The 24,568-nt window shown below is 41.6% G+C and overlaps 1 protein-coding gene across 3 annotated transcripts in view; it reads left to right on the top strand.

The window, feature by feature from the left end:
* The window catches only part of obscna (obscurin, cytoskeletal calmodulin and titin-interacting RhoGEF a), a 56,003-nt gene that overhangs the window by 30,792 nt on the left and 643 nt on the right, over window positions 1-24,568 (top strand). Inside the window, exons 37-79 of one of the 3 annotated variants that reach the window (XM_020702274.3) lie at window positions 657-923; window positions 1,059-1,325; window positions 1,814-2,080; window positions 2,160-4,211; window positions 4,325-4,397; window positions 4,516-4,607; window positions 5,013-5,125; window positions 5,218-5,418; window positions 5,655-5,737; window positions 5,897-6,070; window positions 6,176-6,335; window positions 6,449-6,550; window positions 6,668-6,832; window positions 6,999-7,157; window positions 7,281-7,458; window positions 7,619-7,732; window positions 9,061-9,228; window positions 9,333-9,435; window positions 9,519-9,648; window positions 9,724-9,829; window positions 12,319-12,427; window positions 13,119-13,231; window positions 13,308-13,420; window positions 14,723-14,891; window positions 15,004-15,091; window positions 15,167-15,367; window positions 15,450-15,510; window positions 15,579-15,656; window positions 15,730-15,902; window positions 15,974-16,000; window positions 16,084-16,236; window positions 16,958-17,003; window positions 17,083-17,160; window positions 17,240-18,962; window positions 19,031-19,150; window positions 19,237-19,350; window positions 22,298-22,465; window positions 22,622-22,727; window positions 22,815-23,054; window positions 23,278-23,501; window positions 23,601-23,615; window positions 23,836-23,932; window positions 24,363-24,512. In XM_020702274.3, the coding sequence (XP_020557933.1) occupies window positions 657-923; window positions 1,059-1,325; window positions 1,814-2,080; window positions 2,160-4,211; window positions 4,325-4,397; window positions 4,516-4,607; window positions 5,013-5,125; window positions 5,218-5,418; window positions 5,655-5,737; window positions 5,897-6,070; window positions 6,176-6,335; window positions 6,449-6,550; window positions 6,668-6,832; window positions 6,999-7,157; window positions 7,281-7,458; window positions 7,619-7,732; window positions 9,061-9,228; window positions 9,333-9,435; window positions 9,519-9,648; window positions 9,724-9,829; window positions 12,319-12,427; window positions 13,119-13,231; window positions 13,308-13,420; window positions 14,723-14,891; window positions 15,004-15,091; window positions 15,167-15,367; window positions 15,450-15,510; window positions 15,579-15,656; window positions 15,730-15,902; window positions 15,974-16,000; window positions 16,084-16,236; window positions 16,958-17,003; window positions 17,083-17,160; window positions 17,240-18,962; window positions 19,031-19,150; window positions 19,237-19,350; window positions 22,298-22,465; window positions 22,622-22,727; window positions 22,815-23,054; window positions 23,278-23,501; window positions 23,601-23,615; window positions 23,836-23,932; window positions 24,363-24,512 (9,340 nt within the window). Of the gene's footprint in view, window positions 1-656; window positions 924-1,058; window positions 1,326-1,813; window positions 2,081-2,159; window positions 4,212-4,324; window positions 4,398-4,515; window positions 4,608-5,012; window positions 5,126-5,217; window positions 5,419-5,654; window positions 5,738-5,896; window positions 6,071-6,175; window positions 6,336-6,448; window positions 6,551-6,667; window positions 6,833-6,998; window positions 7,158-7,280; window positions 7,459-7,618; window positions 7,733-9,060; window positions 9,229-9,332; window positions 9,436-9,518; window positions 9,649-9,723; window positions 9,830-12,318; window positions 12,428-13,118; window positions 13,232-13,307; window positions 13,421-14,722; window positions 14,892-15,003; window positions 15,092-15,166; window positions 15,368-15,449; window positions 15,511-15,578; window positions 15,657-15,729; window positions 15,903-15,973; window positions 16,001-16,083; window positions 16,237-16,957; window positions 17,004-17,082; window positions 17,161-17,239; window positions 18,963-19,030; window positions 19,151-19,236; window positions 19,351-22,297; window positions 22,466-22,621; window positions 22,728-22,814; window positions 23,055-23,277; window positions 23,502-23,600; window positions 23,712-23,835; window positions 23,933-24,362; window positions 24,513-24,568 lie in introns of all 3 variants that reach the window. The other 2 variants (XM_020702272.3, XM_020702275.3) reach the window with 2 other exon arrangements.

The raw sequence follows: 24,568 nt of genomic DNA, 5'->3' as shown, positions 1-24,568 counted from the left end.
GGAGGCGAGACAGACCCAGATGCTGAAACCCGGAAGGAGGACACAGGTAAGGAGTAGGGAAGTAATAAGGTTTATTCTTTGGTCCGACGTGCTTCGGGGTCTTGGCGTGGCTGGAGGTCCTGGCGAAGTTAGTGATCGTGGCCAGACTTGAGGTTCTGATGTAGTTGAGATTCGTGGCATGGCTGGAGATCTTGGTGAGCTCGGGACCCGTGGCGTGTCGGAAGGCTAATTCGAAAGATGGTTCTCTCAGAAGATTTCAGGAATGTAGTAGCTGCTCGTTGAAGCGTCTGACTCAGGGGACTCTCATGGCATGAAGTCCATCAGGGGCAATGAACTGGCGTTGAATGCTGGAGCTGGGTCTCCTTAAGTAGAACAGAGTCTTAATGAGGTGAGTAGTCACAGCTGGTGGAGTAAGGAGCAGAGAAGGGATGGGGAGGAGAACTGACAGAAGCACCATGACATTATATGTAATAACAAGAAAAAAGACTGACTTTCAAGGATAGGAATGGTCTAATAGTCTGTCAATGCCTTTTATTGCATGAGTCCAAATAAAAGATCTAATGAACTCATTTAGAAGGTTTTGAGCACAATTGACAATCTTTCAATTATATTTCTATTGTTTTACTTGAATAAAATGCTATTTTACTATTTTCCAGAGCTTACTCCATTTTTTAAACAAGACCTGAAGGACGTGGCTGTTCAGGAGGGAAGTACAACCTCTCTGTGCTGTGAGGTGTCTAAAGCAGGGCTTCCAGTACAATGGAAGAAGAACAGACTGCCTCTAAGAGAGAACAGGAAGTACACAATGGAGCACAACGGCTGCTTCCTCCAGCTCCAAATCAAAGATGCTACACCTGAAGATGGTGGCAGCTACTCGTGTCAAGCTGGAACTGCAGTTACCACGGCAACAGTTACAGTGAAAGGTGAGACAAGTTGATCGGAAATGACTGACACAACTATCAGACAACAAAACTGTTGCATCTTGCATCAAAATAAAAGCACATCTATCTTTAAAATAAAAACAATGACAAAAATAAACTTTTCTTATATTTTCTCAGAGCTTCCTCCCTTCTTTAAAGAAAAGTTGGTCAACGTGGAAGTGGAGGAGGGAGGTACAGTCTCACTGAGCTGTGAAGTGTCCAAACCAGGAGCTTCAGTTCAGTGGAAAAAGAACAAGACGCCGCTGAGAGCCAACAAGAAATATGAGGTGAAGCAGGACGGCTGCATCGTCCAGCTCCACATCAAGGAGGTCAAAGCTGAGGACAGTGGAAGCTACATCTGTCAAGCAGGAAGTGCAGAGACTGCTGCCACTGTGTCAGTGAAAGGTTTGTACAATTGAGACATAACAAATGTCTGCATCTTAAAGAATTATTAGGTGTTTGGGTAAAAACAACAAAAATTTGTAGAAGTCATGTTAATATGTTTAAAAAAGTAGTTCTACACACTCGAATGTAAAAACAAATAAAATTTAACCCAAAATAATTTATATGTTCAAAATTTTCTAGGAAAGTTTTAGAAAGGTTTAGTGTTGTTAAAGTCTCTCAACTGTTCAAAGAAATGGAAAAAGTTGTCTTAGTTTTGGTTATATAGAGGAAGCTGATTTGCTGTAGGGACCCCTGAAGGGAGAAGTCGAAAGGAAAAGAAAAAGGATAAAGAAGACTAAAACATTTTTACCTTTTTAAAAATGTCTGCTATACATTTCTCAATTTTTGTGGTTTTGAACAAATGTTTACCAACGGTTTAATGTACTAAAGTCACTCAGATATTCAAAAATATTTTTTGTAATGTTTTTCTTTATGACATTGTTTCACAGAGGTCCCACCGTTTTTCAAGAAAGAATTACAAAGCATAGGAGCTGAGGAGGGAGGTACCGTCGCTCTCTGCTGTGAAGTGTCTAAGCCTGGAGTGTCGGTGCAGTGGAAGAAGAACAAACTGCCTCTGAGAGCCAGCAGGAAGTGTGAGATGAAGCAGGACGGCTGCATCGTCCAGCTCACTATCAAGGAGCTTCAGCCTGAGGACAGTGGCAGGTACTCCTGCCATGTTGGAAGTGTGGAGACCTTTGCATTTGTTCAAGTAAAAGGTGTGTTCAGCTTGGTTCTCTTGATTAAGGTTAACTTAGAGGTTAAAGATAACTTCTTATGTGTTTGTTGTTTATGCAGCAACACCACAGATTGAACAAAAGTCAGCACCTCCTCCACTACTGCCCCGGTTAAAAGGAAATGTTTCTATGCCAGTGCCTGTGAATGAAAAAGCTCATCCATCAGAGCTCAACTCTGTCCCTCCTGAGCCAAAAAAGAGGTCTTACAGGAGAGCATCTTTTGCAAATTCAGAAAAAGATGAGGAGTCAGTTTCTACTTTCTACTTTAAAGCAGCTTTGCTGAAGGAGAAAAATGAAGTCCAATCACGCATCCAGCCAACGGACAGAAACGCTGACGCTGAGCAGGATCTAAGCAAAGTGGAGAGAAACAAAGAGGAAGAGAATGAGATGCATAAGAAAGATGGAAGGGCACAACCTACTAAGGATTGCAGGGATGTCAGAAAGGTTGAAGAAACACCAAGAGCTTTGGAGACAAAAAACGAAACCTTGCTAGAAGGACGACAACCAGGAGAGAAGTTAAACGAATTACTTAAATCTGGCTTTGAAGTCGGTCAACCAAAAAGGATTCTAGGCAAAAGTGAGGTCAAACTGAAAGAAAACGAAGAGGAACATAAAAGTGATGAGAAATTGAAGCAGAAAAGAACAAAATTAGAAGAATTAAACAAATCCAGGCTGCAGGAGAAACAACCTGGGTTTACGATGTTTGATGAGAGGCAGGACAAGGAAGAACATGTGAAAGTACAAGGTATCTCAGGAAAGAGAGAAACAAATCCAAAAGCGATAGAAAATAAAGAAAATTTAGATGAAACTTTAAAAACGCCAGAAAGATTTAAGGTGAAGGTAACGGATGGAGAACAGTCGGTCAAAACTTGTTCAGAAGTACCTCAGAAAAATGTTCACCATGTAAAAAAAGGTACGACGAATGATTCAGAAACAGAGCACAAGCATGCAGAAGTGTCCTCAGTGAATCAGCAAGACGAACAGTCCACAGAACGACCAGAAAGGTTGGATGAGAAGATGGTAGACTTTGCCTCTCCAAAGGCACCAAAAAGAACAAAAAGCAAAGAAAGAAAACAGTTATCAAGAGATACAGAGATGAATCAAGAAGATCGGCCGATTAATAAGTCAACTGAGGAAAGGATGGGAAAACAGTTCAAAGAGCCGATGAGAAAAGAGTCTGAGGAGAAACTAAGATTACAGAGCAACCAGGCTGTCACAACAGACAGTCCAACAGATGAAAAAATAAAGCAGCCAATAAAACAGAGAGTAAAACCTATGCCAAAGGAACCAGATAAGGCAGAGGAAATTAGGCTGCCGCTTGAGACGACAAGAGCAAGTGAACAACTACCAACCCCAGAGATCCCTCTCCTGTTCACTTCTGAGGATGAAACCTTCTCTGAAGCGCTAGTGGAGCTGCCACCTGTCCAGCTTCCGGCCTTCGAAGCTGAGAGTCGAAAGGAACATCTGCCTCCTGAGAGGACAGAACCTCCTGAGGTTTCTTCTGAGGTCAACTTTGAGGATGAACCGCAAATGAAAGAGGCTGCCGTCAAGATCCAGGCTGCCTTCAAAGGCTACAAGACCCGCAAGGAGATGCGGCCGCTGTTCAAGGACGTTTTCAAGACCCAAAACGCAGACCTTCATGGTACCCTGATTCTAAAATGCACTGTAGAGGGAAAACCCAGCAGTGTGCGCTGGTTAAAAAATGGCCAGCACATCACCAACGATCAGCGATGCCAGATTACAACTGCAGAGAACGGCGAATGCACACTTGTCGTTAAAAACTTGATCAACAGTGACAGTGGGATTTATACGTGTGAGGTGGCAAACACATTTGGTTCGGTTTCCTACAATGGTAACATCACTGTGGTAAAGCCAGGGCAGCCTGCAGCACAGGTGCCCATACATCCACCCCTTGCAGCTATAACTCCTTTACAGCTCGCCCCGTCAAAACCTGAACCTCAGGTCCAAACCCATGAAGCACAAGCGCCCACCTCAGTCACCGGGACTGCAAGTTTTGTGGAGAGCATTTCCCTGTGGGAGACCTACAACCTGACAGAGCCAGCAACAAGACTGCAGGAGAGGAGACAGTCCTCACTACTTGCTGTCAGCTCCTGTGAGTGACACTTTTTGGCTGCCAAGACTAAACATTTAACAACGTCTGCAATTTTCTGCAATGAAAGGAAGCATACAACAACTGCTTGTAATTTTTATTTTTATTTTTTACAGTGTCGAGTCCATCCGATTATGAAACGGCTCCAGATGCGATGGAGCCTCCTGAAACTAGGCCAGTCCTGCCCAGGTAAGCAAAGCTTCAAATTCACAGACTTATATTCTCTTAATTTCACAGTTTATAATGAATTCTATTTTTTAAATTGAATAAACTATTATGTGAATGTGTTTACTAAATATTTTCTTAGGGAGGTATCCAAACCTGCAGATGAATGTGCTCTAAATGAGAAGGAGAAGATCTCAGCCCCACAACCTCTCAAGAAACTATTGAAAGTTGAAGGTCAGTTTCATGAGTTTACGTAGACATTTTTATTTGATAATAAACAACAATTTCCACAGACATTTGTAGCCAGGTCAAAATGTTGCCATTATTTTATATTTTAATTAGGATTGTCTTGCTAAGATAAGAAGAAGAGCTTCCTCAACATCACTGACATGTGGTCTCCAGTTATGAACCTAAAAGCTGCTGAGCTTTCAGATTTAGCACAGATGACCAAAGAAGAGTAATTTCTACTAAAGAGAGAATTTATTGTTTTATTTAGTCTCTTTCAAGACATTTTTTAAGTACATTTTCCTTCTTGTTTACAAAGTTTTTATATCAGAAAAAGGGTAAAAACATTACTGATATAATTTCTTCTTAGGACTTATTGGTCCTGCAAAATATTGAAGCTAGTTCAATTCACAGGGCTGCAAGAAAGTAAATTAAAGACACCCTCTCCAAAACAACGGCGAGCACACACCCCCATGACCAGCACCGTGTCTGGATCTGAGTCAGAGGAGGAAGGCGACAGGCGAGAGGTCTTTCCCACAAACTCTGTCGCATCCCGTTGCCTTCTGTGGTTTGAAAAAGTTTGTCTCACAGTGCTGCTGTTTTCACGTTTGTTCTAAAGATCTTTGAAATCTACGTGGCTCGAGCCGACTGCAGCCCCACTACTGGAAACAAGGACAGTTTTATTTTGAAGGAGGGACAGTTTGTGGAGGTCCTGGACTCTGTTCATCCCGATAGATGGTTGGTGAAAACCAAACCCACAAAAACGAACCCTGCTCGACAGGGCTGGCTGTGTCCAGCCTATCTGGAGAAGAAAAGAAAGGTATGGGTACTATTTTAGTTGGATGTTTGCAAGTGTGGCTGCTTTTAAATAGTACATTTAATAAAGTTTTTGTTTATTTTCACTTTCACAAATGCTATGTACTTTATAGAAGTGATGAAAAACTAATTATAATTCTGTATCAAATACGGAAAAATTAGTTGTATCCCATCATAGTCGTACAGTTGACAGTATTATTCAGCGTAAAAGAGGAAGATGATGACAATCTCTTTTTTTAGGAGACGTTTCTACCTTTGAGGCCACATCAAGAGGATCTTGATGGAATCGGGTCGTCAGGAGAAGAATACAGGAGAGCTCTGAGGTCAAAATGAAATTCAATTGATGTCAACATTTCTTGCACTCAGTCCTTTCAGAACCCTAATTAATTAGGTTTAAACAACAGTAGTTTTTGTTCAATGGACAATTCCAAAGTGTCTGTTGCTTTTTATCGTGTCTGCTATCTTTTGTCTTTGCTCAATAGTCAGCTGATCCAAGGCCTAATTGATGGAGAAGATGAGTTTGTAAGAGCTATGAGGACTTTTATCTCCAACCAGCTCATCCTCCTGGAATCCAGGCATCAGGTCCCGGTCAACGTTCTCAGTCAGAAAGAAATCATTTTCAGGAACGTCAAGGACATCGTACTTTTACATGAAAGGTAAATCAGCAAAGCACACAAAAAAAAAAAACGACTGATTAAACATCAGATGTTGTCAGTTTATGGGAACAGATGATTGTTTTAAAGTCCTTGATGTTCCTGTAGCTCCATCCTTCCCGCTTTGAGAGGGTGCGCCACAGACGATGACGTCGCCGCTCTTCTGATCAAGCACCGAGAAGATTTTGAGAAGTATCTTCTCTACATGGGGGGCCAGGCACAGGCTGAGGCCTGCATCAGTGACAAGGCTGTCCAGCAGTGTTTCAAAGTATCCTCAGCATTTTTTATGTGGACATTATGTCCATGAAGAGCATGATCAGTTGCAGCAACAGTACATGAGTCTGTTTTTGCTAATCTCATCAACATATGGTGACATTTCAGGAGTTAATAGGACCAGAGAAGCTCGGTTCCTCGGTTATGGGTGTTCTTACCTTCCTTCAACAACCAGGAGAGAGGATTCAAACTTACCAAGCTTTGTTAAAGGTCAGTGCTAATGAACATCTGTAAATAAAGCTTACAATGCTGATGAAGAGATTTTTCATAACCTGAGGAAACATACTTTTTGGTGCTTCAAGTAGTCTGCCTACTTTGCCTTTTCAGGAGTTGATCAAGAACAAAGCTAAAAGTGGCCAAAGCTGCTACCTGTTGGAAGATGCTTTCTCTTTGGTGTCCTGCTTGCCTTGGAGGTCTAACAACCTGCACCAGGTGTCTCTCATCGAGAACTACCCAGCCCCTCTTACTGCTCTGGGTGAGCCTGTGCGACAGGTGAGCAGCTCAACCGTTAGGAAAAGGTAGTAACAGAAAGTCGTCCTCTAACTTATATTTATTCATTTATTTATCTAAAATTAGTGGAGTTGTTCTATCAGTTCTAATCCCCTTTGGATAATTTAACGGACACAGTCTTACATTTTGGTGCATAATTATTTTACAGGGAGTTTTCACAGTGAGAGAAGAATCTCCAGAGATAAAAGCAGCCGCTAGAGGGCATCAGAGGCAAGTCTTTCTTTTTAAGGAGTGTGTTGTGCTGTGTAAACTGAAGAAAGACTCCAACATGAGCAAAGATACTTACGCCTTTAAGAACAAGATGAAGGTAAGATCCAATTTTCCTTTTAACGTATCTTTTCTGATGAATTGAGCCAAACCAGTCACGTTCAGGTTCTGATTCTTCCAATGTATGAACATGGACCACGTTTTGGTTTTGAAATTTATCCAGCTGAATGATGTGGAGATACGAGAGTCTGTAGGTGGAGATGAAAGGTCTTGGGGCTTGTGGCATGAGCACAGAGGCTCCATTCGCAGATACATTCTCCAGGCCCCCTCCTCATTGGTTAAGCTGTCCTGGCTGAAGGACCTAAAGGAGCTTCAACAACGCTGCAGCCTCCACACCAACTGTACGTTTTCATCTTTCAGGATTTCCAGAAAGAAAAATGAATGTTTAAAAGTAACTTTTACGCAGCTCTCATGACATATAAGGCAGCTTTAGACCGTCAGTGACTGAAAATGTTCTCAACCTGTTTGTGTGGATGAGAATTTGTTTCCATTTATCCACAGGCTCACCAGTTTTTGAGTCACAGCTGTTGGACTTTGTTGCAAAAATAGGTCAAACTATTAAACTGACCTGCAGAGTCTCTGGATCTCCAAAACCCCTCATCAGTTGGATTAAAGGTTGTAATCTCTTTGTTAAAATACACACAAAAAATGCATGTAAATGTTCATCATCTAAGTGGTTAATAAACTAGTGAATGGATATTTAGAAAAAAACGTTTCCACAAATGCTACCGTTCAAATTGTTTTTGTTTTTAATTTAGTGTATGTTTAAAAATAACAAACTTTTTTTTCATCATTTATAACTAGAAATAATATGTTTGGTTTGGGTCTGCACGGTGGTGAAGTGGTTAGCACTCTTGGCTGACAGCTAGCCCTGGGTTGAATCTTGGCTCCTCTGTGGAGTTTGCATGTTCTCCCCGGTTTTCCTCCGGGTTCTCCAGCTTCCTCCCACAGTCCTAAAACATGCTTCATGGGTTGATTGGTGACTCTAATATTTTTTACTTTAGATGTGAATGTCAGTGTGGTTGTTTGTTCATATGTGGCCCTGCAATGGACCTGTCCAGAGTTTACTCCACCTGTGCCCTTCTGTGGCTGGGAAGGCGGTAGCATCCTCATGACCCCGACTGGGAAGAAAGCAGGTTTAAGATGGGTATCTAGTTTGAGAGCTTGAGTGATCCTTGGTTGGGTCTGAGTTAATAGTTAAGACAAAGAGCACTTTCAAAACCCTTTTTGGAAATATTAATAATAATAATAATAATTATCCATTTTATTTAAAAGCGCCTTTCAAGAAACTCAAGGACGCTATAAAAAACAGAGGTCAGTAGGTTCAAAAACTCATTAAAAACACAGTAAGTAATAACTGACAGAGAATCAAATGTTAATCAGAAGGAGAAGGCATAGTTAAACGGATGACTTTTAAGTTTGAATTTAAGAGTTGGTGAGGAGTCTAAGTTACAGAGATCAGGAGGGAGGGAGTACCAGAGTTTGGGAGCCGCGTAACTAAAGGCTCGGCCACCCATGGTAGAAAAAGCTGAACTGAGCATATTAAAGACACCTGGACTAATGTCACTGAAGTCCCATCTTAGAGTTGGGTTTTTTTGAATTTCTAGGAGGGGTGCTAAAAAAGTCTTCAGAAGCCTCTCTGTTAAGTGTTTTAATCACATCCCACGGGAGGAGGCCCTGGGGAAGGCCATTGCAGGGACTACATCTCTTGACTGCCCTGAGAGCTTTTTGGGGTTTCTCTGCTGGAACTGGAGGATGTTTTTTTCTGAAGATGGAGGTCTCTGCTTAAATGTCTGCTCATGATACCCAGCTATGGATCAGCTGTGGAAGATAAATGGATGGATATCCTATCAAAAGATATTTTTAACTTTTTGCAGTTAAAAATATTCCCCCGAGATGCAGTTTTGAAGAGAAGTTCTAATTTTTATTTCAAAATTTCTTAGACGGTCTTCCTTTGGAGGACGACCCACGTCACATCATCACAACTGACCGCTCAGGAAGGTGCAATCTGATTCTGGACAGTCTCTCTCCTGAGGACTCTGGACAGTATTTGTGCTACGCTACGAGCTGCATGGGTAGTGCTGGCACTCTGGCTAAGGTGGTGGTGCAGGGTGAGTTTGGAATGTTCCTCGGCTAAATCTTATTTTGTTTTCTATAACTGATAATAGATGAGCTGAACTTTTGAACTATTATTTAATGTGCTTGTTTTGTTCAGCTCCACCCAGGTTTGTGAGTCGATTGGAGAGTGCTTGCCTGATAGAAGGAGAGGATACTCAGTTTTGTTGTTCCACGTTTCCTATTCCTTTACCACGGGTCAGGTAAAGAGATAATGTCACCACAGTAAAGGGCTGATGGTTTATGGGTTTTAAGTTTCTTAGAAGCCCAATCTATTGGCTTGCAGGTGGCTGAAAGATGGCAAAGAGCTGACTGACCAGCAAAAATACACCATAGTAAGTGATGCTCGGAGTGGTATTTTATCTCTGACGGTCGTCGGGGCTACAGAGGCTGATATTGGACAGTATGAGTGTGAGGTATGACACTAAAATCTTTTATAAATCCATTACCAATACTGCCGATGTACATGGTGCAAATGTTTTTGGTTTAAGCTTTGGAATGAACTTGGCTGCGTGAAGTGTAAGGCGGGCCTTTGTCCTGCCTTTGTCCCACCGACTGACAGTGAGAAGGACCAGCCCCATGACTTACCTGCTAAAGGTAGGACTGGAGCAGTAACCCTCCACACAAAAGTGGTCCTCACTTTCAGGTTTGTTTCAGATGAAATGAAGCACATGCCATTATTGTCCAGTATCACTTCAGATCATGTCATCCTCTTTGCTTTACATCAAACGACATCTCTTCACAACAATCTGCAACAAGTTTGATCACTCTACCCTTTTAAACACTCAAACTGTTCTCAGATTTCACTCTCATACTCACAGTTTTTGTTTTTTTCCCCCCATTTCACATACAAACTTACATCATAAGTATATCAAACTACCACATCAAAATGTTCCTAGATTTCCAGCAGTTATGGAATAGAGCAGTTGCTACATAAAACACTTGAATTTCTAATTTGGCTTTAGTGCTGTGACAAATTTTGACAAAACCTAGTAGCTGTAAACATTTATTACATGCATGAGATGAAAGCTCTTTTGCATTGTAACTGTGAGGATTGATTGACAGAAAAAAAAGGTTGTATTTCAAAATTACAAAAATCAGGACTGCTAATAATGTAATATTTTTATTTCTCAACTGGTAGGAAGCTGGAAAGATGTAACAGGTCTCCACATTTTCATGGCAATATCAGTGGTGAAAAGGGAAATAACAGCAACAGGCAGGATCTTGGTATTGTCGATGGATGCCGGTAGTCAGGGAAATCATTGGAGCTTTAGTTGATCCCACAAAAGTGTGCCCAACTCCTCTTGATAAAACACAACCACAATTCTGCAATAGTAGTCCAAATCCTTAAGGTAATGTAGAGTTCGATAACTAATAATGTTGTTGGACAAAATAAAAGGTCAGACAGATCCTAAACCCTAAAAGGAATGTCAGAATGTCAGAAAAGGTTAGTCGGACAGCGAGGGGCAGGAACAGGTACGGAAGACTTTCTGTGGAGGAGCAGGAGTTTAATTAAACAGCAGAACATGTGTTTGATGCAACAAATACAGATTTTTGGCTGAAACCAGAGGAGAGGCTGAGGTCACCTTCATTGACTACTGTATATGAGAACTGGACTGAGTGACCCCTCCCCTTGAGCATTCCAAACAGGAATACCGCTGGCTCTAAGAAGCCAAAATGCCATAGGCTTCAATTGAGAAATAAACAGTTATTACTCAATCATTCTATCTGTCTGACTATCCATTTTCGCTCTGCTACCTTTTTTTTTTTTTAACACATAATCCTTTTTTATGATATTCTTTCTGTAGTGAAAGTTATTCAAGTTATAAGCTGACCAATCACATGCCTCAAAAAAAGCAGGTGGTGCCTGCAGGCCCTTGGTTGAACGATCGATCATTTCTCCTGAGCCCACCTTTAAGTGGTAGGGGTGTAGCCTTTCAGCAAGCTCACTCCTTATTGGCGAGACTGGTTCTGCCATAGAAATCGGCCAAGTTGGATTAGTCACTTTTTGACGTCGTCTGGCTCCAACATGGCTCCGTATCAGAAAAAAATGGCAACTGAATTGACTTAATTTTGTTGGAGCCAGAGGGAAGCCATTTTCCATGGCGACATTATCTCGGTCCAGTTCTCATATACAGTCAATGGTCGCAATTTTTTGTCAAATTCTCGTATTCTGTCATTTTTATGCATATACTGCCTAAATTCTGACACATTTCTACAGCATTTCAATCATTTAAGTGTGTTAAGTATGGCATTTAAGGTTATGTGGTGTCCATAATTTTTCTTCTAGAAACTACCTTCAGATTGTGATCCGGTAATGTATATATTACAGTTTGTATAAGTGTGAGAGAAACTTCAAATGCTGCCATAGGACTCTATAGCTCTGCTCTGTAGCCATAATGAGGGGATCTAGCGGCTGCTATGCAACATAAATGTCACATCCCAACATATTTTCTCATGAAAAGACACTGATACAGTTCCTGTATTGGATGTTTAAATGTTTTTTTCATCATTTTTCCACTCAAACTGTTTTCATTACACATTTCATACAAAAATTATCTGAATTTTGGCTCTTTTAGCTCCATTTTTGATCAGCTGATGTGTTAAAAATCATTCAGTAAAATTTGACTGAAATGTTTTCACTCCATGTTTGTCTGTCCATTGTCTATAACCTTCATGTTTTTCCACTTTCCCTTGATGAGTTGTAAAACAGGGTGGTTCCTCGCATGGACCGTTCCATGTAAGTCATCACTATCATGATAACAAATAACCACTCAACATTCCCCTTTCTCCTCTTGCCAATGCATGCCCAGCTAACTCTCCACACCTTCAAGATGGTCATGTGCTGGGCAGGTGTGGCCACTTGCTGCCCTTGCAGGAGAGGGCAAATGTTCTTTGTCCTGTTGATGTGGTGGTTTAAAGGGGTTAAAGCGACCCAGGTAAGACAGACAGAGCATAGTACGCTAACTGTCTCCAGACCGTAAGTAATGTCCTTTGTGATGCATATTTTTTTTGTAAATATAATATAAAGCATGCTCTCAATTGGAGTCTGAAAGTTTGTCTGAGAAACTATTTGGTTTTTCTAGATGCTGACTCAGAGGGCTGGTCCGCTGCTTTTGTAAAAAAATGGTTACAGACTGATTTTAGCCCCGCCTCCATTGCAAAGAAGATTTTTCCACTGGGATACTCTGAACAGTAAGTTATACAACTTGTCTGAAATGACCATCCACGAACTATAGAATTAAAAACACGTACATATCTTTGAAATACCATAGAGCATGTAAGCTTCTCCTTCTGGAGTCTACATTTTTTCTCTGCATTATTCCTTTTTTTTTTAATTGATGGATTGATGGATTGATTGATTGAAAGCGATTTCAGAAGACAAGAGATAAATAAAAATGTAAAAAATAATAGAAAAACATCAAATGTTTGTATTTTTATTTCATTTCATAGTTTGATAAATTCAAACAAAACCAACTTAGTGGCCTTGTGGAGAGTGTCCGGCCTCAAGATTGGAAGGTTTTGAATTCAAATCCACAGTTGAGTCATGTGCCTCCCTGGTTAACCGTCAGCATTAAGGGGTCAGAATGGGGGGTAAGACCACCAAATGGCTGGGTCTGCAGCTCACTGCTCCCCCATGGGATGGTGGAGAACAAATTTCCCATACCTATTGGGACTTTAACTTTAGACTCATAAAAGGAAAGAATGCTATCTTCCTGACAATATAATTGCTCTTAATCATAAGTAGAGATATTTGCACTTATACAGCACACACACGTCACGTTGAATCCATTCAATACGAGTAGAGTTTGAATGATTAACCATCTACGAATAGATGTCTCATTTTTTAACGTTTGTTTTACTGTTAATTTAATTGTTTCTCCAGTCCAGAGTACAGTTCTGAAGCAGAAGCCTTTGCATCGCAGCAGCATTTTCTTTATCTAGAAGAGGAAGAGGAGGAGATCTACATCTCAGAGCAGATGCAGGAAATAACTGATGGTATATAAACTTATGGGTTTATCGTGATCCAACAGACTGTAGGATGATCCATTGATTTTTCTTTTTTTCTTTTCAGCTCCTCCCTCCATCCAGGTACCCACTGAGGACCTGTGTGTGCAACCTGGGCAACCAGCGACATTTACAGCAATCGTGACAGGAAGACCTGCTCCAAAGATACAGTGGTTCAAGGTGGGAGAACTAATGCAAGTTTACCTGAGGGTTCAGATGATTTGTTTGTCTTCAGACTTTACACATGACTTATGTATTTTCTTTTCATGTGTGAACTATTGTTGGAATGTTGCTGGTTGTATTTGATTTAGTATTTTTGGAAAATACTTTAGAGCCAATGATGTATTTAGTGGAACTAATAAGTATCTGATCCCTTGCTGATATTTTAGGTTTGCCTGCAGGAATTAGTTGATGATCTTAACCCTTGTGCTATCTTGTGGGGTCCAGATGACTCCACTCTTACATTGACGTGTTATTCCTACCATGACACATGTGGATAAAGGTGGAGAGGATTTCATGGAATCCATGGACACCAGTGAAGATCACAAATCATTGAAGAAAAAAGGTCTTGTGGGGTCATCTGGACCCCACAAGGTAGCACAAGGGTTATGGCCGCTGCAGGACCCCAGTCACCATGAAAACCATTGTTCATACTTAACACCACAACGGTTTAACATCTCGCAGAACTCACAAAGTCCCCCTTCTTAAGATGGCACATGTGAAGTTTGCCAATGAACGTCTTCATGATTTAGAGAGTGATTGGGAAAAGGAGCTGTGGTCAGATGAGACCAACATGGAGGTCTTTGGTATTAACCAAACCCGTTGTGTTTGAAGGAAGAAAAATGCTCCATTTACCGTCAAATCCCGAGTGAGAACCTCCTTTGAGGCTTAAAATGGGCCATGGAAGGGTCTTCCAACAGGATAATAATCCAAAACGTACAACAAGGCCACCAAGGAATGACTGAGGAAGAAGCACATCAAGGTCATGCAGTGGCCCTACCAGTCTCTTGACCTTAATCCTATAGAAAACCTGTGGAGAGAGCTGAAGCTTAGAGTGGCTAGCTGACAGCCACTAAATCTTAATCCTAATTTGCAAAGAAAAGTGGACCAAAATTTCTCCTGATATGTGCAGAAACCTGCTTATCAACCACAAGAAATGTCGGACCTCTGTTCTCTCTATTAAGGGTTTTGCCACAAATTACTAAATCTTTCCAAAAAGACGGTTTCGATTTTTTCTCTTAATAAAATACCAATCCATTTATATGAATTTTTTAAAGCCAATTTATTGATTTTCTATCTCTTGCTGGTCAAATGAATTTATTTGATAACAGACAGTCCTTTTTTGTGGACAAATCTACAAAATATTCATCGGATCAAATAGTATTAATGCAATAATGATAAACTGCAATAAAATAATGGATCAAATACTCATTTCCTCCACTGTACACAAGTGCTGCCAAGTCCTTTTTTTTCTTATTGCAGGATGGAGGGGTGCTCATGGCGAATGAGAATGTAAAGATAGTGCAACACGGTGCTCGTTGCTCCCTGACCGTAGTGTGCAGTGAGGGTGAGGACAGTGGCATTTACACCTGTTACGCTCACAATGACTCTGGCCAGGCCTCCTGTGAAGCGCAGCTCACCGTTGAAGAGGGTAAGATTTCCGCTGGCTCCTCTTCCCTTTCAGTGATCACACACATCGGTGAACGGGAGATAAAAAGGGTGCGATGATGATCTTAATAACAGCACTTGATTTTTTTCTGTAGGTCCACTCGAGTCTCAGGAGAGAGAGGTGGAGCTGGGCAAAAGAAGAAAGCTTTTCTCCGTATATGATGTCCACGAGGAGATTGGAAGGTAAATACCATAGTCGCTTTCTTCATCTCGGAGCGGAGATCATCTCCAATGATTATGAAACTTTGTGTTTTGAAGGGGAACATTTGGGGTGGTGAAGCGTGTCATTCACAGACGGACAGGTGAAGTCTTTGCTGCCAAGTTTCTGCCTCTGCGGAGCAGCACTCGCACCAGAGCCTTTCAGGAGAGGGACTTGCTCTCCCGCCTGGCTCATCCCCGGATCGCCTGTCTGCTGGATTTCTTCTGCACTAGGCGCACGCTGGTCCTGATCTCAGAAATGTATCTGTCCATTTTTATATGACAGCACTGAACTGATCAAATCAATTTGTCCATATTTAAATACATTTAACATTGGTTGCAGGTGTTGCTCTCATGGACTCCTGGATCACTTGTTACTGCAAAGCTCTGTCTCAGAGAAAGAGGTACACTCACCTTTACACACAAATTATTTTCATGTTGTTGTGCAGCTTCTAAAATAAAGGTTTTCCAGATTCAGTCCTATATCCAACAAATTCTTGAAGGAGTTGGGCACATTCACAGCATGAACATTTTGCATCTTGACATTAAGGTGAGATATCTTTCATTTTAACCTTAATCAAATTATAACTTTGTGTTAACTTCTACATTTGTTCCCCATTTAGCCTGATAATATTTTAATGGTTTATCCTCCACGAGATGAGATCAAGATCTGCGACTTTGGCTTCTGCCAGGAAATAGACGCGTCCCGACACCAGTATAGTATGTTTGGCACACCGGAGTTTGTTGCACCTGAAATTGTTCACCAAGAACCTGTCACTGTGGCCTCTGATATCTGGTAAATTTATTGACAAATATTACAATTTCAATGCAAAAACAGTATTTTTCATCTCAGACATTTTTTTTTAGGGCTGTGGGTGTTGTAACATACCTGTGGTAAGTATATGTAACTTTGAAGATAATAATTTAATGTCACTAGTTAACTTAATACTTAATAATCTTGGTCCTCCCTCTGATAGTCTGGTGGGCCGATGCCCTTTTGTTGGAGACACTGACCGTGCAACGTTGCTGATGGTTGGGGAGGGAACTCTAAACTGGGACACTCCGGACGTTAACGGCAGAAGTTCTGAAGCCAAGAAGTTTCTTCGCATGCTCCTTCAACCAGATCCAGAGTAAGGCAGCAGCTATTAAGCTTTTACTAAAATTCTACTTCAAGTGACATTTAAATCTGAAAAAAGCTTTTTTCCTTGTGATTTTTGAGCAAAGAATCTTTTTTTAATGCGATTAATTATTTAGTGTGATTAATTAATTTATTTTGAATTAATTAATTTTAATTTGTGACATTGTAGCACAGTAAAAGATTAGATTACAACTAAAAAAGTGACTCTTACAGACTTCCAACCTTTACTTTTACACCAACAAGACCAAAACATCAGGCCCAAAGTGATCTAATTTAACACATAATTAAGTAGAAACAATTTTCTGAGCAATCCAGAAAATATTGACCACAAACTTTTTATTAATACCATAATATAAATGTTGACAAACCTTATTCCAGGTCACCGTTAGCCCTCCACGTACCCCAGTAATTTATGATAACTGACACCTCATCTGGCATTATCCCTTGGATATCACCCTAATTTGTCTGTAATAATTAAATGTGATTAATGTGATCATTTGAATCTATTTTGAATCTATCAAAAAAAAAAATTTCATTTATTCAAGTTTTGTAATCCAAGAGAAATTGGTTTTGTAAAGCTCAACTATAGGCGTGCTAATGAAAAATGAGCTAAATCTTACAAGTTTTGATGCAAAACTACATATCCAGAGTATTATTTACTGCCTGTTTCCTTTTTTCCTCCTAGACTTTAACATTTTTTTTTAAATGCACAGGAAGCGACCGTCTGCCATGGACTGTTTGAGCCATGAGTGGTTCCAGGTGAGATAAATGCTGCTCTGTCTCAGTTTTGCTCTGTTAAGCACAAATGCTTCATTATAATGCATTACCATTATCCCAGGATGAAAGTGCTGGAGAAGACACAGATAAAATTAACACGAGGAGTCTAAAAGTCTTCATCTCTAAACGGAAATGGCAGGTGAGCAGCCTTGAGGGCTGAACAACTTTCATGCGGTAAAAATGTTTTTTTTGACATGGACGTCACCGTGTCTCCTCAGCGTTCTTTGACGTGCATCGGTTCCGTTCTCACGCTCAGACCTCTTCCTGAGCTGCTGGATGCTCCTCTCAGAGAGACTTCTGTGACAGTTCCCAGAGATCCGCAGGCGCACAGCAGCACCTCCCTGAGCAGCGGCTCCTCGTCTGAATACGATGAAGCCGACTCTTGGGACTTCTTCCAGCACTGCAGCCAGACAGAGGAAGAGGTGGAAACAGACGAGGAGTTTGATCCTATGGCGGAGAGGGCACAAATTCCAGAGCCATTTTCTAAATACCACTTTGGTGGGGAGGACGATGAAGGCACACTTGGGGAGGAAGAGGATGAGGAGATGTTGGAAAGGAGGAGTGGAATGGAGCGAAGTATCAGCAGACAGTCATTTGCTTCTTCAACAACAACAGATCAAGGAACCCCTCAAAGAGAGCGTCGCTTCAGCAAAGACAGCAATCCCTCCCTTTATCTTTCTGAAGGGGACGAGGGTTCGGGCAGTGATGGAGGACGCATTCCGCGAGGGAGCCTAATCTGCAGCACCTTTTACAACACCTCCCAACAACTTTCACCCATGTCTGCCAGACACATGACGCTAAGGGACAAATTCCAGGCAAAGAAGCAGGAGAGAGGCCGGAAGCCCCTCAGGAGGAGCTTCTCAGGTCGCCTCAATGAGCCTCTCATCGAATATGTGGAGGACGAAACAGAAACGGGTCGTGCTCAAAGGCGGGGATCCGTCCAGCCCGCCATGCAGAAGTCCTGCTCCTTTGACAGTGGAGTGAGCCTTGCCCATGTTAATCTACCACCTCACAGAAGGAGTCGGTCTCTGGATGAATATTCACGAAGATCTCCCTCGTCACCAATTCACGTCAGGAGAAGTGATGAAGAGGGGACTCAGAGCATGAAGGAGGACTTCACAGATTCTGACGCGGCAGGGAGATCCCTGCCATCTGTGGTGCACTCTCAGCGAGCATCAAGAAGGAGAGGTTCTGTCACTCCGGGACAAAGGAGTCAGACTCTGAGTGGATCATCTCCAGCCTCAGATGTCATTGCTGGAGGCAGAATGGGGTCCAGACTGGAGCAGGCTCAGACAGAGGAAGAAGCTTTCACTGGCTCCCAAGGCTCTCTGGCGGAGTCATTCATTCTGGCGCATGGCGGCTCCGAGTCCTCAAGCCGACTGGGCTCATTTGAGAAGCTGAGTCATGGCCACCTGAGAGAAAACTACAGATCCGGGGAGAGTGATGGATATGATGAACAGGCCGAGCTCCTCCTTCCACCGCCTCCAAGCTCATTTCATCGAGTAACACCCAGAAACTCAGTGCCTAAAGCACCACCGCGTAATCGCACACGCTCTAACCCTAATCTATCTAACAGCAGGGGTCAATCTGGGACACCAAGCCCAAGTCCCAGCCTCTGCTCTCTACAGACTCCAGACAGACCTCCAAGAGCCCGGGACAGAAAAGACGGCCTTCAGAGACATGCTTCTGCTCCAGCCCTTGAAGCTCCACCGCCTTCAGGAAAGTCCCCAAAACTGGGAATCCTCAAGTTTTTCCGCAGGCAGTCCTGGACCGGTCATTCCTACTCCCAGCTGGATAACACAGAGTTAGGCCCCACACTTGGAGAAATCATGAAACCTGACACCCCCACTATGTCTTTGAGGAAGAAGATGAAAGCCTCAGCATCCAGCCTCACCAAACTGTTTTCAAAGTCGTCTAGTAAGGAGGATTTGAGTAAAGGAGGTACGTTATTTCTAGAAAAGGTTCACTGTATTGAGCTGTTTTGTTTGACTTGTTCGTTCTTCTGTAAGGACCCATAGTGAAAGGATCTGATCTGATCCCACCTGAAAGAGACAGCAGAAGTTCCCTGGACAAGAAAAGTTCAAAGATGTTTGCATCTTTTAAAATTCCATCATTTAAGAAAGCACAAGGTAAGAAAAAGATGTTCTGTTTTGGTCGTTCATTTGTAGCTATTGCCCAGTGTTCTTCACTGTCTCTCAACGTTTGCATGAGCCAGTTCGTCCCAACAAGCCCGAGGTGCTGCAGTTACACAGAGGTGGGGTTCTGCTGGTGTGGAGGCCCGTTCGGTCCAGCGATCCCGTCAGTTACTGCGTGCAGTACTGCACAGACGGTGAGTTCACAGGCAGCCTCCACGTGGTCGGTTTTGTTTAAAAACAAGCTTCCAGGTTTTCTTCAAATTCATAGAAATCATTTTATCACATATTTATTTATAATTGATAATGCCATTAAGTAAGTGTCTCAATAAAAAGGAAAAATCTTCTTTTTTTGGACTATATTTCAGTCAAATTTAGATTACCAGCACTTAATTTCAAGTTTTGGTTTGACCTGATCATTAAAAGTGTCGACATTCTAAAGACATTTATTGTTCCAACTATCCATAAAAAAAAAAAATACTTTCCTCAAATCAAGTACAGATTAATAGATATATAACACATTAAACTAAATTCTTAGGGGTAATTATTAATGATAAAATCAGTTGAAAACCTCATAAGTAAAGCCAAATACGACCTTCATATTTTTTTTAACTCTGATATCTCCACATTTTCAATAATTTAGCACATATAAACTATTCATCCTTTGCAAACACTACAAAAAAGGGTTTTGGCTAATGACTGAAAGCACCCGTCCCCCTATTTATTAGATCTAGAATACTGAAATTATGTGACTTCATAGCATTCGAGACGGTTCAGTTATGGTGTGGGCTAACTATTAAAAACATATGCAGCCCGCCACACTGGAATACATGATATCGATGAGGTGGATTACTAAATCACTCCACCATCTGCTTGGCATGGTCTTTTGTTTAAATTTTAGAACTCTTTGTGGCCCACAAGTCAAAAGGTTTGTCCACCCCTCCATCTTATGTCACATTACTATGTGACATAAGATACAACTTGCTTCCTTTTCACTTGCAAAAAACTTTTTTTGAATTAGGAGGAGGGTGAATAAAGAGGGGCATTGAGCTTTAAAATGATTAAACTTGGAACAGTGTTAAAAAGATTTTGTGGAATGATCTACATTCATAGGTATGTTGTCATGTCCTTTTTATATCTAGGGGAGATTTAGAAGATTATAACATCAAAGCTCTATAAAAAGTAACAAATTTATTTACAAAAAAAATTCAGGTGAAGCAAAAAGGCGTCAGGGTGAACCAAAATAAACTGAAATCAGAAATCTTACCAGCAAAAGAAAAGGGGAAAAAAAGGCAAACACTAATCTCCCTGGACTAATGTGTACTAATCACCCCTTCACTAAACTATTATAAGTCACACTGAACAAAAACTATACAGAGTGGGCCTCTAAACAAAGACAACACACTAAAGCACAAGTCTGCTCAAGTCAGGTCAAAGTCAGATAGAGAAGAAAGCCAAGCTGCACTGAAGACCTGGAGGTCCTCATGGTGCTATGTTGAAGGCTGTCTCCACCAGCCTTGTGGTTAGAGTGTCCACCCAGTGACTGGAAGGTCCTGGGTTCAAACTCAGGCTGAGTCATAGCAAAGACTTCAAAAATGCCTCCCTGCTTGACACTCAGCATGAGCCATCTTTGAGCTCACCGGTCAAAGATCCACACTTGGATAGAAATAAATTGCACAATACACAGAATAAAAAAGAAAAAAACAAAACTAAATACGGCCACAATAGTAACAATGTCCAAACACCAGTCTGTTAAACATCAACTCAAAGCACTATGAGGTCTTTAATATAGGATCAGGTTATACCATGTAAGGCTTATAGGTTAGCAGGAGGATTTTAAACTTGATTCTAGAATCAACTGGGAGCCAGTGAAGTGAAACCAACACAGGAGTGATGTGATCTCTTCTGCTAGTTCCAGCTAACAATCTAGCTGCTGCATTCTGAACAAGCTGGAGACTTCTTTAGGAGCTCTTAGGACACGCTGCTAACAAGGAGTTACAGTAATCCAGCCTCGACGTAACAAATGCATGGATGAGTTTTTCAGCATCACTTTTAGAAAGTATATTTCTGATCTTAACTATATTCCGCAGGTGAAAAAAGGCAGTTCTACACGCCTGAGATATGTGAGCCTTAAATGATAAATCTTGGTCAAATAAAATCCCAAGGTTTCTAACTGTGGAATTGGAGGCTATACTTATACCATCCAGGGAGACTATCTGAGCAGACAGAGCATCTCTGAGGCTTTTAAGACCTTGTATAATGATCTCGGGGGTTTTTTCTGGGTTCAGGAGGCGGTAATTAATTGTCATCCAGGTCTTGATGTCACTGATGCAGGCATTCAGTTTCTCTATATGGTCATTCTGGTCAGGTTTAATACTTAAACACAACTGTGTATCATCTGCACACCAGTGAAACTTAATGCTGTGTTTCCTGATTATGTTTCCTAAGGGTAGCATATAAAGCATAAACAGGATGGGTTCTAAAACGGAGCCCTGTGGGACTCCGTAGTTAACTTGAGTGTAATGACAGGACTGTCCATGTACATTAACACACTGGTAACTATCGGATAAATAGGATTTAAACGACAGGAGGGCAGATCCTCTGATCCCTATATCATGGTCTAATCTATGGAGTAAAATACTGTGGTCGATAGTGTCAAAGGCTGCACTGACGTCTAACAGGACCAGAATAGAAAGTAGTCCCTTTTCTGAGGCCAATTACAAGTCATTAGAGACTCTAGTGCAGTGTCAGTGCTGTGGTGGGGTCTGAACCCCGACTGAAAGTCTTCAAAGTGGCTGTTGTCCTGTAGGTGGCGGTAAAGCTGCTTAACTACAACTCTTTCCAGGATTTTAGAAATAAAGGGGAGGTTTGATGTTGGTCTATAGTTGGCCAAGTTGTTCGGATCTAAACTGGGCTTTTTCAGAAGAGGCTTAACAACTGCATATTTAAAAGACTGTGGCACACAACCTGTTTCCAGAGAGGTATTTATTATCAACTTAAAAAGATTGACTGGATTATTATTGGGTGTATTTGTTTATCTGTTTTATTATGTATAAAGTTGCTAAAAAAAAAAGGTGTGTACTTAGCATTCATTAATTTGTTTGGTAATAGTAAATTCTTTTTTTGTGTGATGTGAACCTTCAGGTGGGGAATGGACAATCCTGGCTGATCAGGTGACCGACAGCTGCTATGCAGTAAAGGACTTACCCAGAGGGGCTTCTTATGTGTTCAGGGTGGGGTGCATCACCAAAACAGCATCAGGACCTTTCAGTGAGGCATCATCCCCTGTCGTCATGGCGACTCACCCTGAAGGTCAGAGTGTTTGTGCGTTCAGTGTGAGTGATTTTGCTCCTTGAAATGATCTAGGCTCTTTTTAACTTTTGTGGCTTTCCTTACAGTCACAGAACAAGATGTAAACTTACGTTTCAGTAACCGGCAGATTAACGCATTTTTGTTGTTGCTTTGCAGAGGTCCTCATTCCTCTCGTTCAGATTGAATCACTTGAGTCAAAGGTCACCGTAGGAGAAGGTCAGACGTCAAAGAAGAGCTACAGCTTCCTGTCTGAGATCAACAGGTATTTCTAACTTTTGCTTGTGGACAACACTGTGGTCGAGCCATTTCCCCATCAAACTCACCCCCTTCCTGCTTTTGCGCCCCCCAGGGGTCGTTTCAGTGTACTCACCTTGTGCAGGGACGCTGAAACCAGCCACGTGTTTGCTGCTAAGATCACGTCTTACCAGTCAGAGCAAAGACAGCTGGTTTTACGGGAATACCAGCTGTTGAGGAGACTCCATCACTCTCACCTTGTTCAGCTACAGGATGCCCTCATTGCCCCGTCCCATGTGGTTTTGGTGGAAGAGCTGTGTCCTGGCAAGGAGCTGCTCCACAGTCTGGCTGCCAGGTAAGCCAAGTGCCTCTTCGTCAACAGGTCAAATAGGAGCTCAAAGCTCAAAGCTATTTTTATCTGAAAACAATAAATCCAGATTAGGAATTCAAAAAAAGTGTTCCATGTTAACAATTCTCTTCAATAAAGTCAGTTTGAAAAATCAAACCAAATATATATATTTTTGATGCTGTTTTTACAAAGACCTGAGTTAAATTCCTTGATTCACATGTTTCCTCAGAGATCTGTATGCGGAGACCCATGTCACAGAGTTGCTGGTTCAGATCCTCAGTGCAGTCGACTACCTTCACAGCCGGCGGGTCGTCCACCTGGACCTGAAATCTGACAACATGCTGGTGGACGACTGCAACCACCTGAAGATTGTGGACTTTGGCTCCGCCCAGTGCTTCGTACCCGGACAGCCCCTTCACATCGAGCACATCCACGGCATCTCCGACAGCAAAGGTGAACATGTGCTTCTCTTTTCACTTCCTGCTTTGTGGTTTAATGCTTCGATAGTTGTAGATTTTCCTAATTTATTAAAATGTCATGGCCTTCCAACAGACTGCCGCAGAAAAGGTATACTTTCATTCAGGGAAGATGGATTGATGGGTGGAAATAACTCGACTAAACTTCATCCAGATGATCCTGGCTCCCATAACCTAACACGCACAAGTTCATTTACAATCTTTTTCATTTTAACCTTATTCCAAATGCAGATTATTACACGTGCAAGTAATGTAGGATTGCACAGGAAAAATAAAACCTGTAATAATCATGTTTTTTTTTTTTTTGTCAGTCTATATTGTTCTTCCTAAAGCTCCTGAAATCCTGGAGGGTCAGGGTGTGGGTCCTGAGACAGATGTGTGGGCTATTGGAGTTCTGTCGTTCATCATGTAAGCATGGAGACACTCGACTGTTCAGAATCATAACGCGGATCAGAACCATGACAGATGTCTCAGGTTTTTCTTTTTCCTCTTGTTGGACTTTTTGCAATAATCAACAACATTTCAGGAAAATGGATATAAATACATTTGGGAGCCATAAATACAGCGAGCGAACACCACAAGGGGAAGAAAAATAGATGTTGACATTACTAATTTGGCGAGATAAGATTGTTAAAAGAAAATAAAATGAAAGAATAATTACATGAATGTAAAATAATATAGAATTTGGGGTCGTTAGATAAGAATTCATGAGAGCATTTTGGGTTATTTCCTAAATTTGATGTTGAATTAAAAAATGTATTAACACAAAGTTAGACTTTGTCTTGTTTTAATCCAGGATTCCATTCGCTTTAGTGAATTTATGCCGTTTGCACCGCAGGCTGAGCGCTGACAGCCCGTTTGAGGCAGACCACAGCTGGGAGCAGGACAAACATATCAAGAAAGGGAAGATCCAGTTTGGATGCTGCTACCCGGGTCTTTCCGAGGGAGCCTTAACCTTCATGAAGAGCAGCCTGAACAACAAACCCTGGTGAGTAAACTTTAGTAGCGGTGTGCATTTGTTTGAAGAGCAGACCTGATTTCCCC

This window comes from Oryzias latipes, chromosome 4 (genome assembly GCF_053564925.1).
Source record: "Oryzias latipes strain Hd-rR chromosome 4, Olatipes_Hd-rR_3.1".
NCBI classification, from domain to species: domain Eukaryota; kingdom Metazoa; phylum Chordata; class Actinopteri; order Beloniformes; family Adrianichthyidae; genus Oryzias; species Oryzias latipes.
Note: the sequence above shows the minus strand (reverse complement) of the source record. Positions and strands in the feature narration are given on the sequence as shown.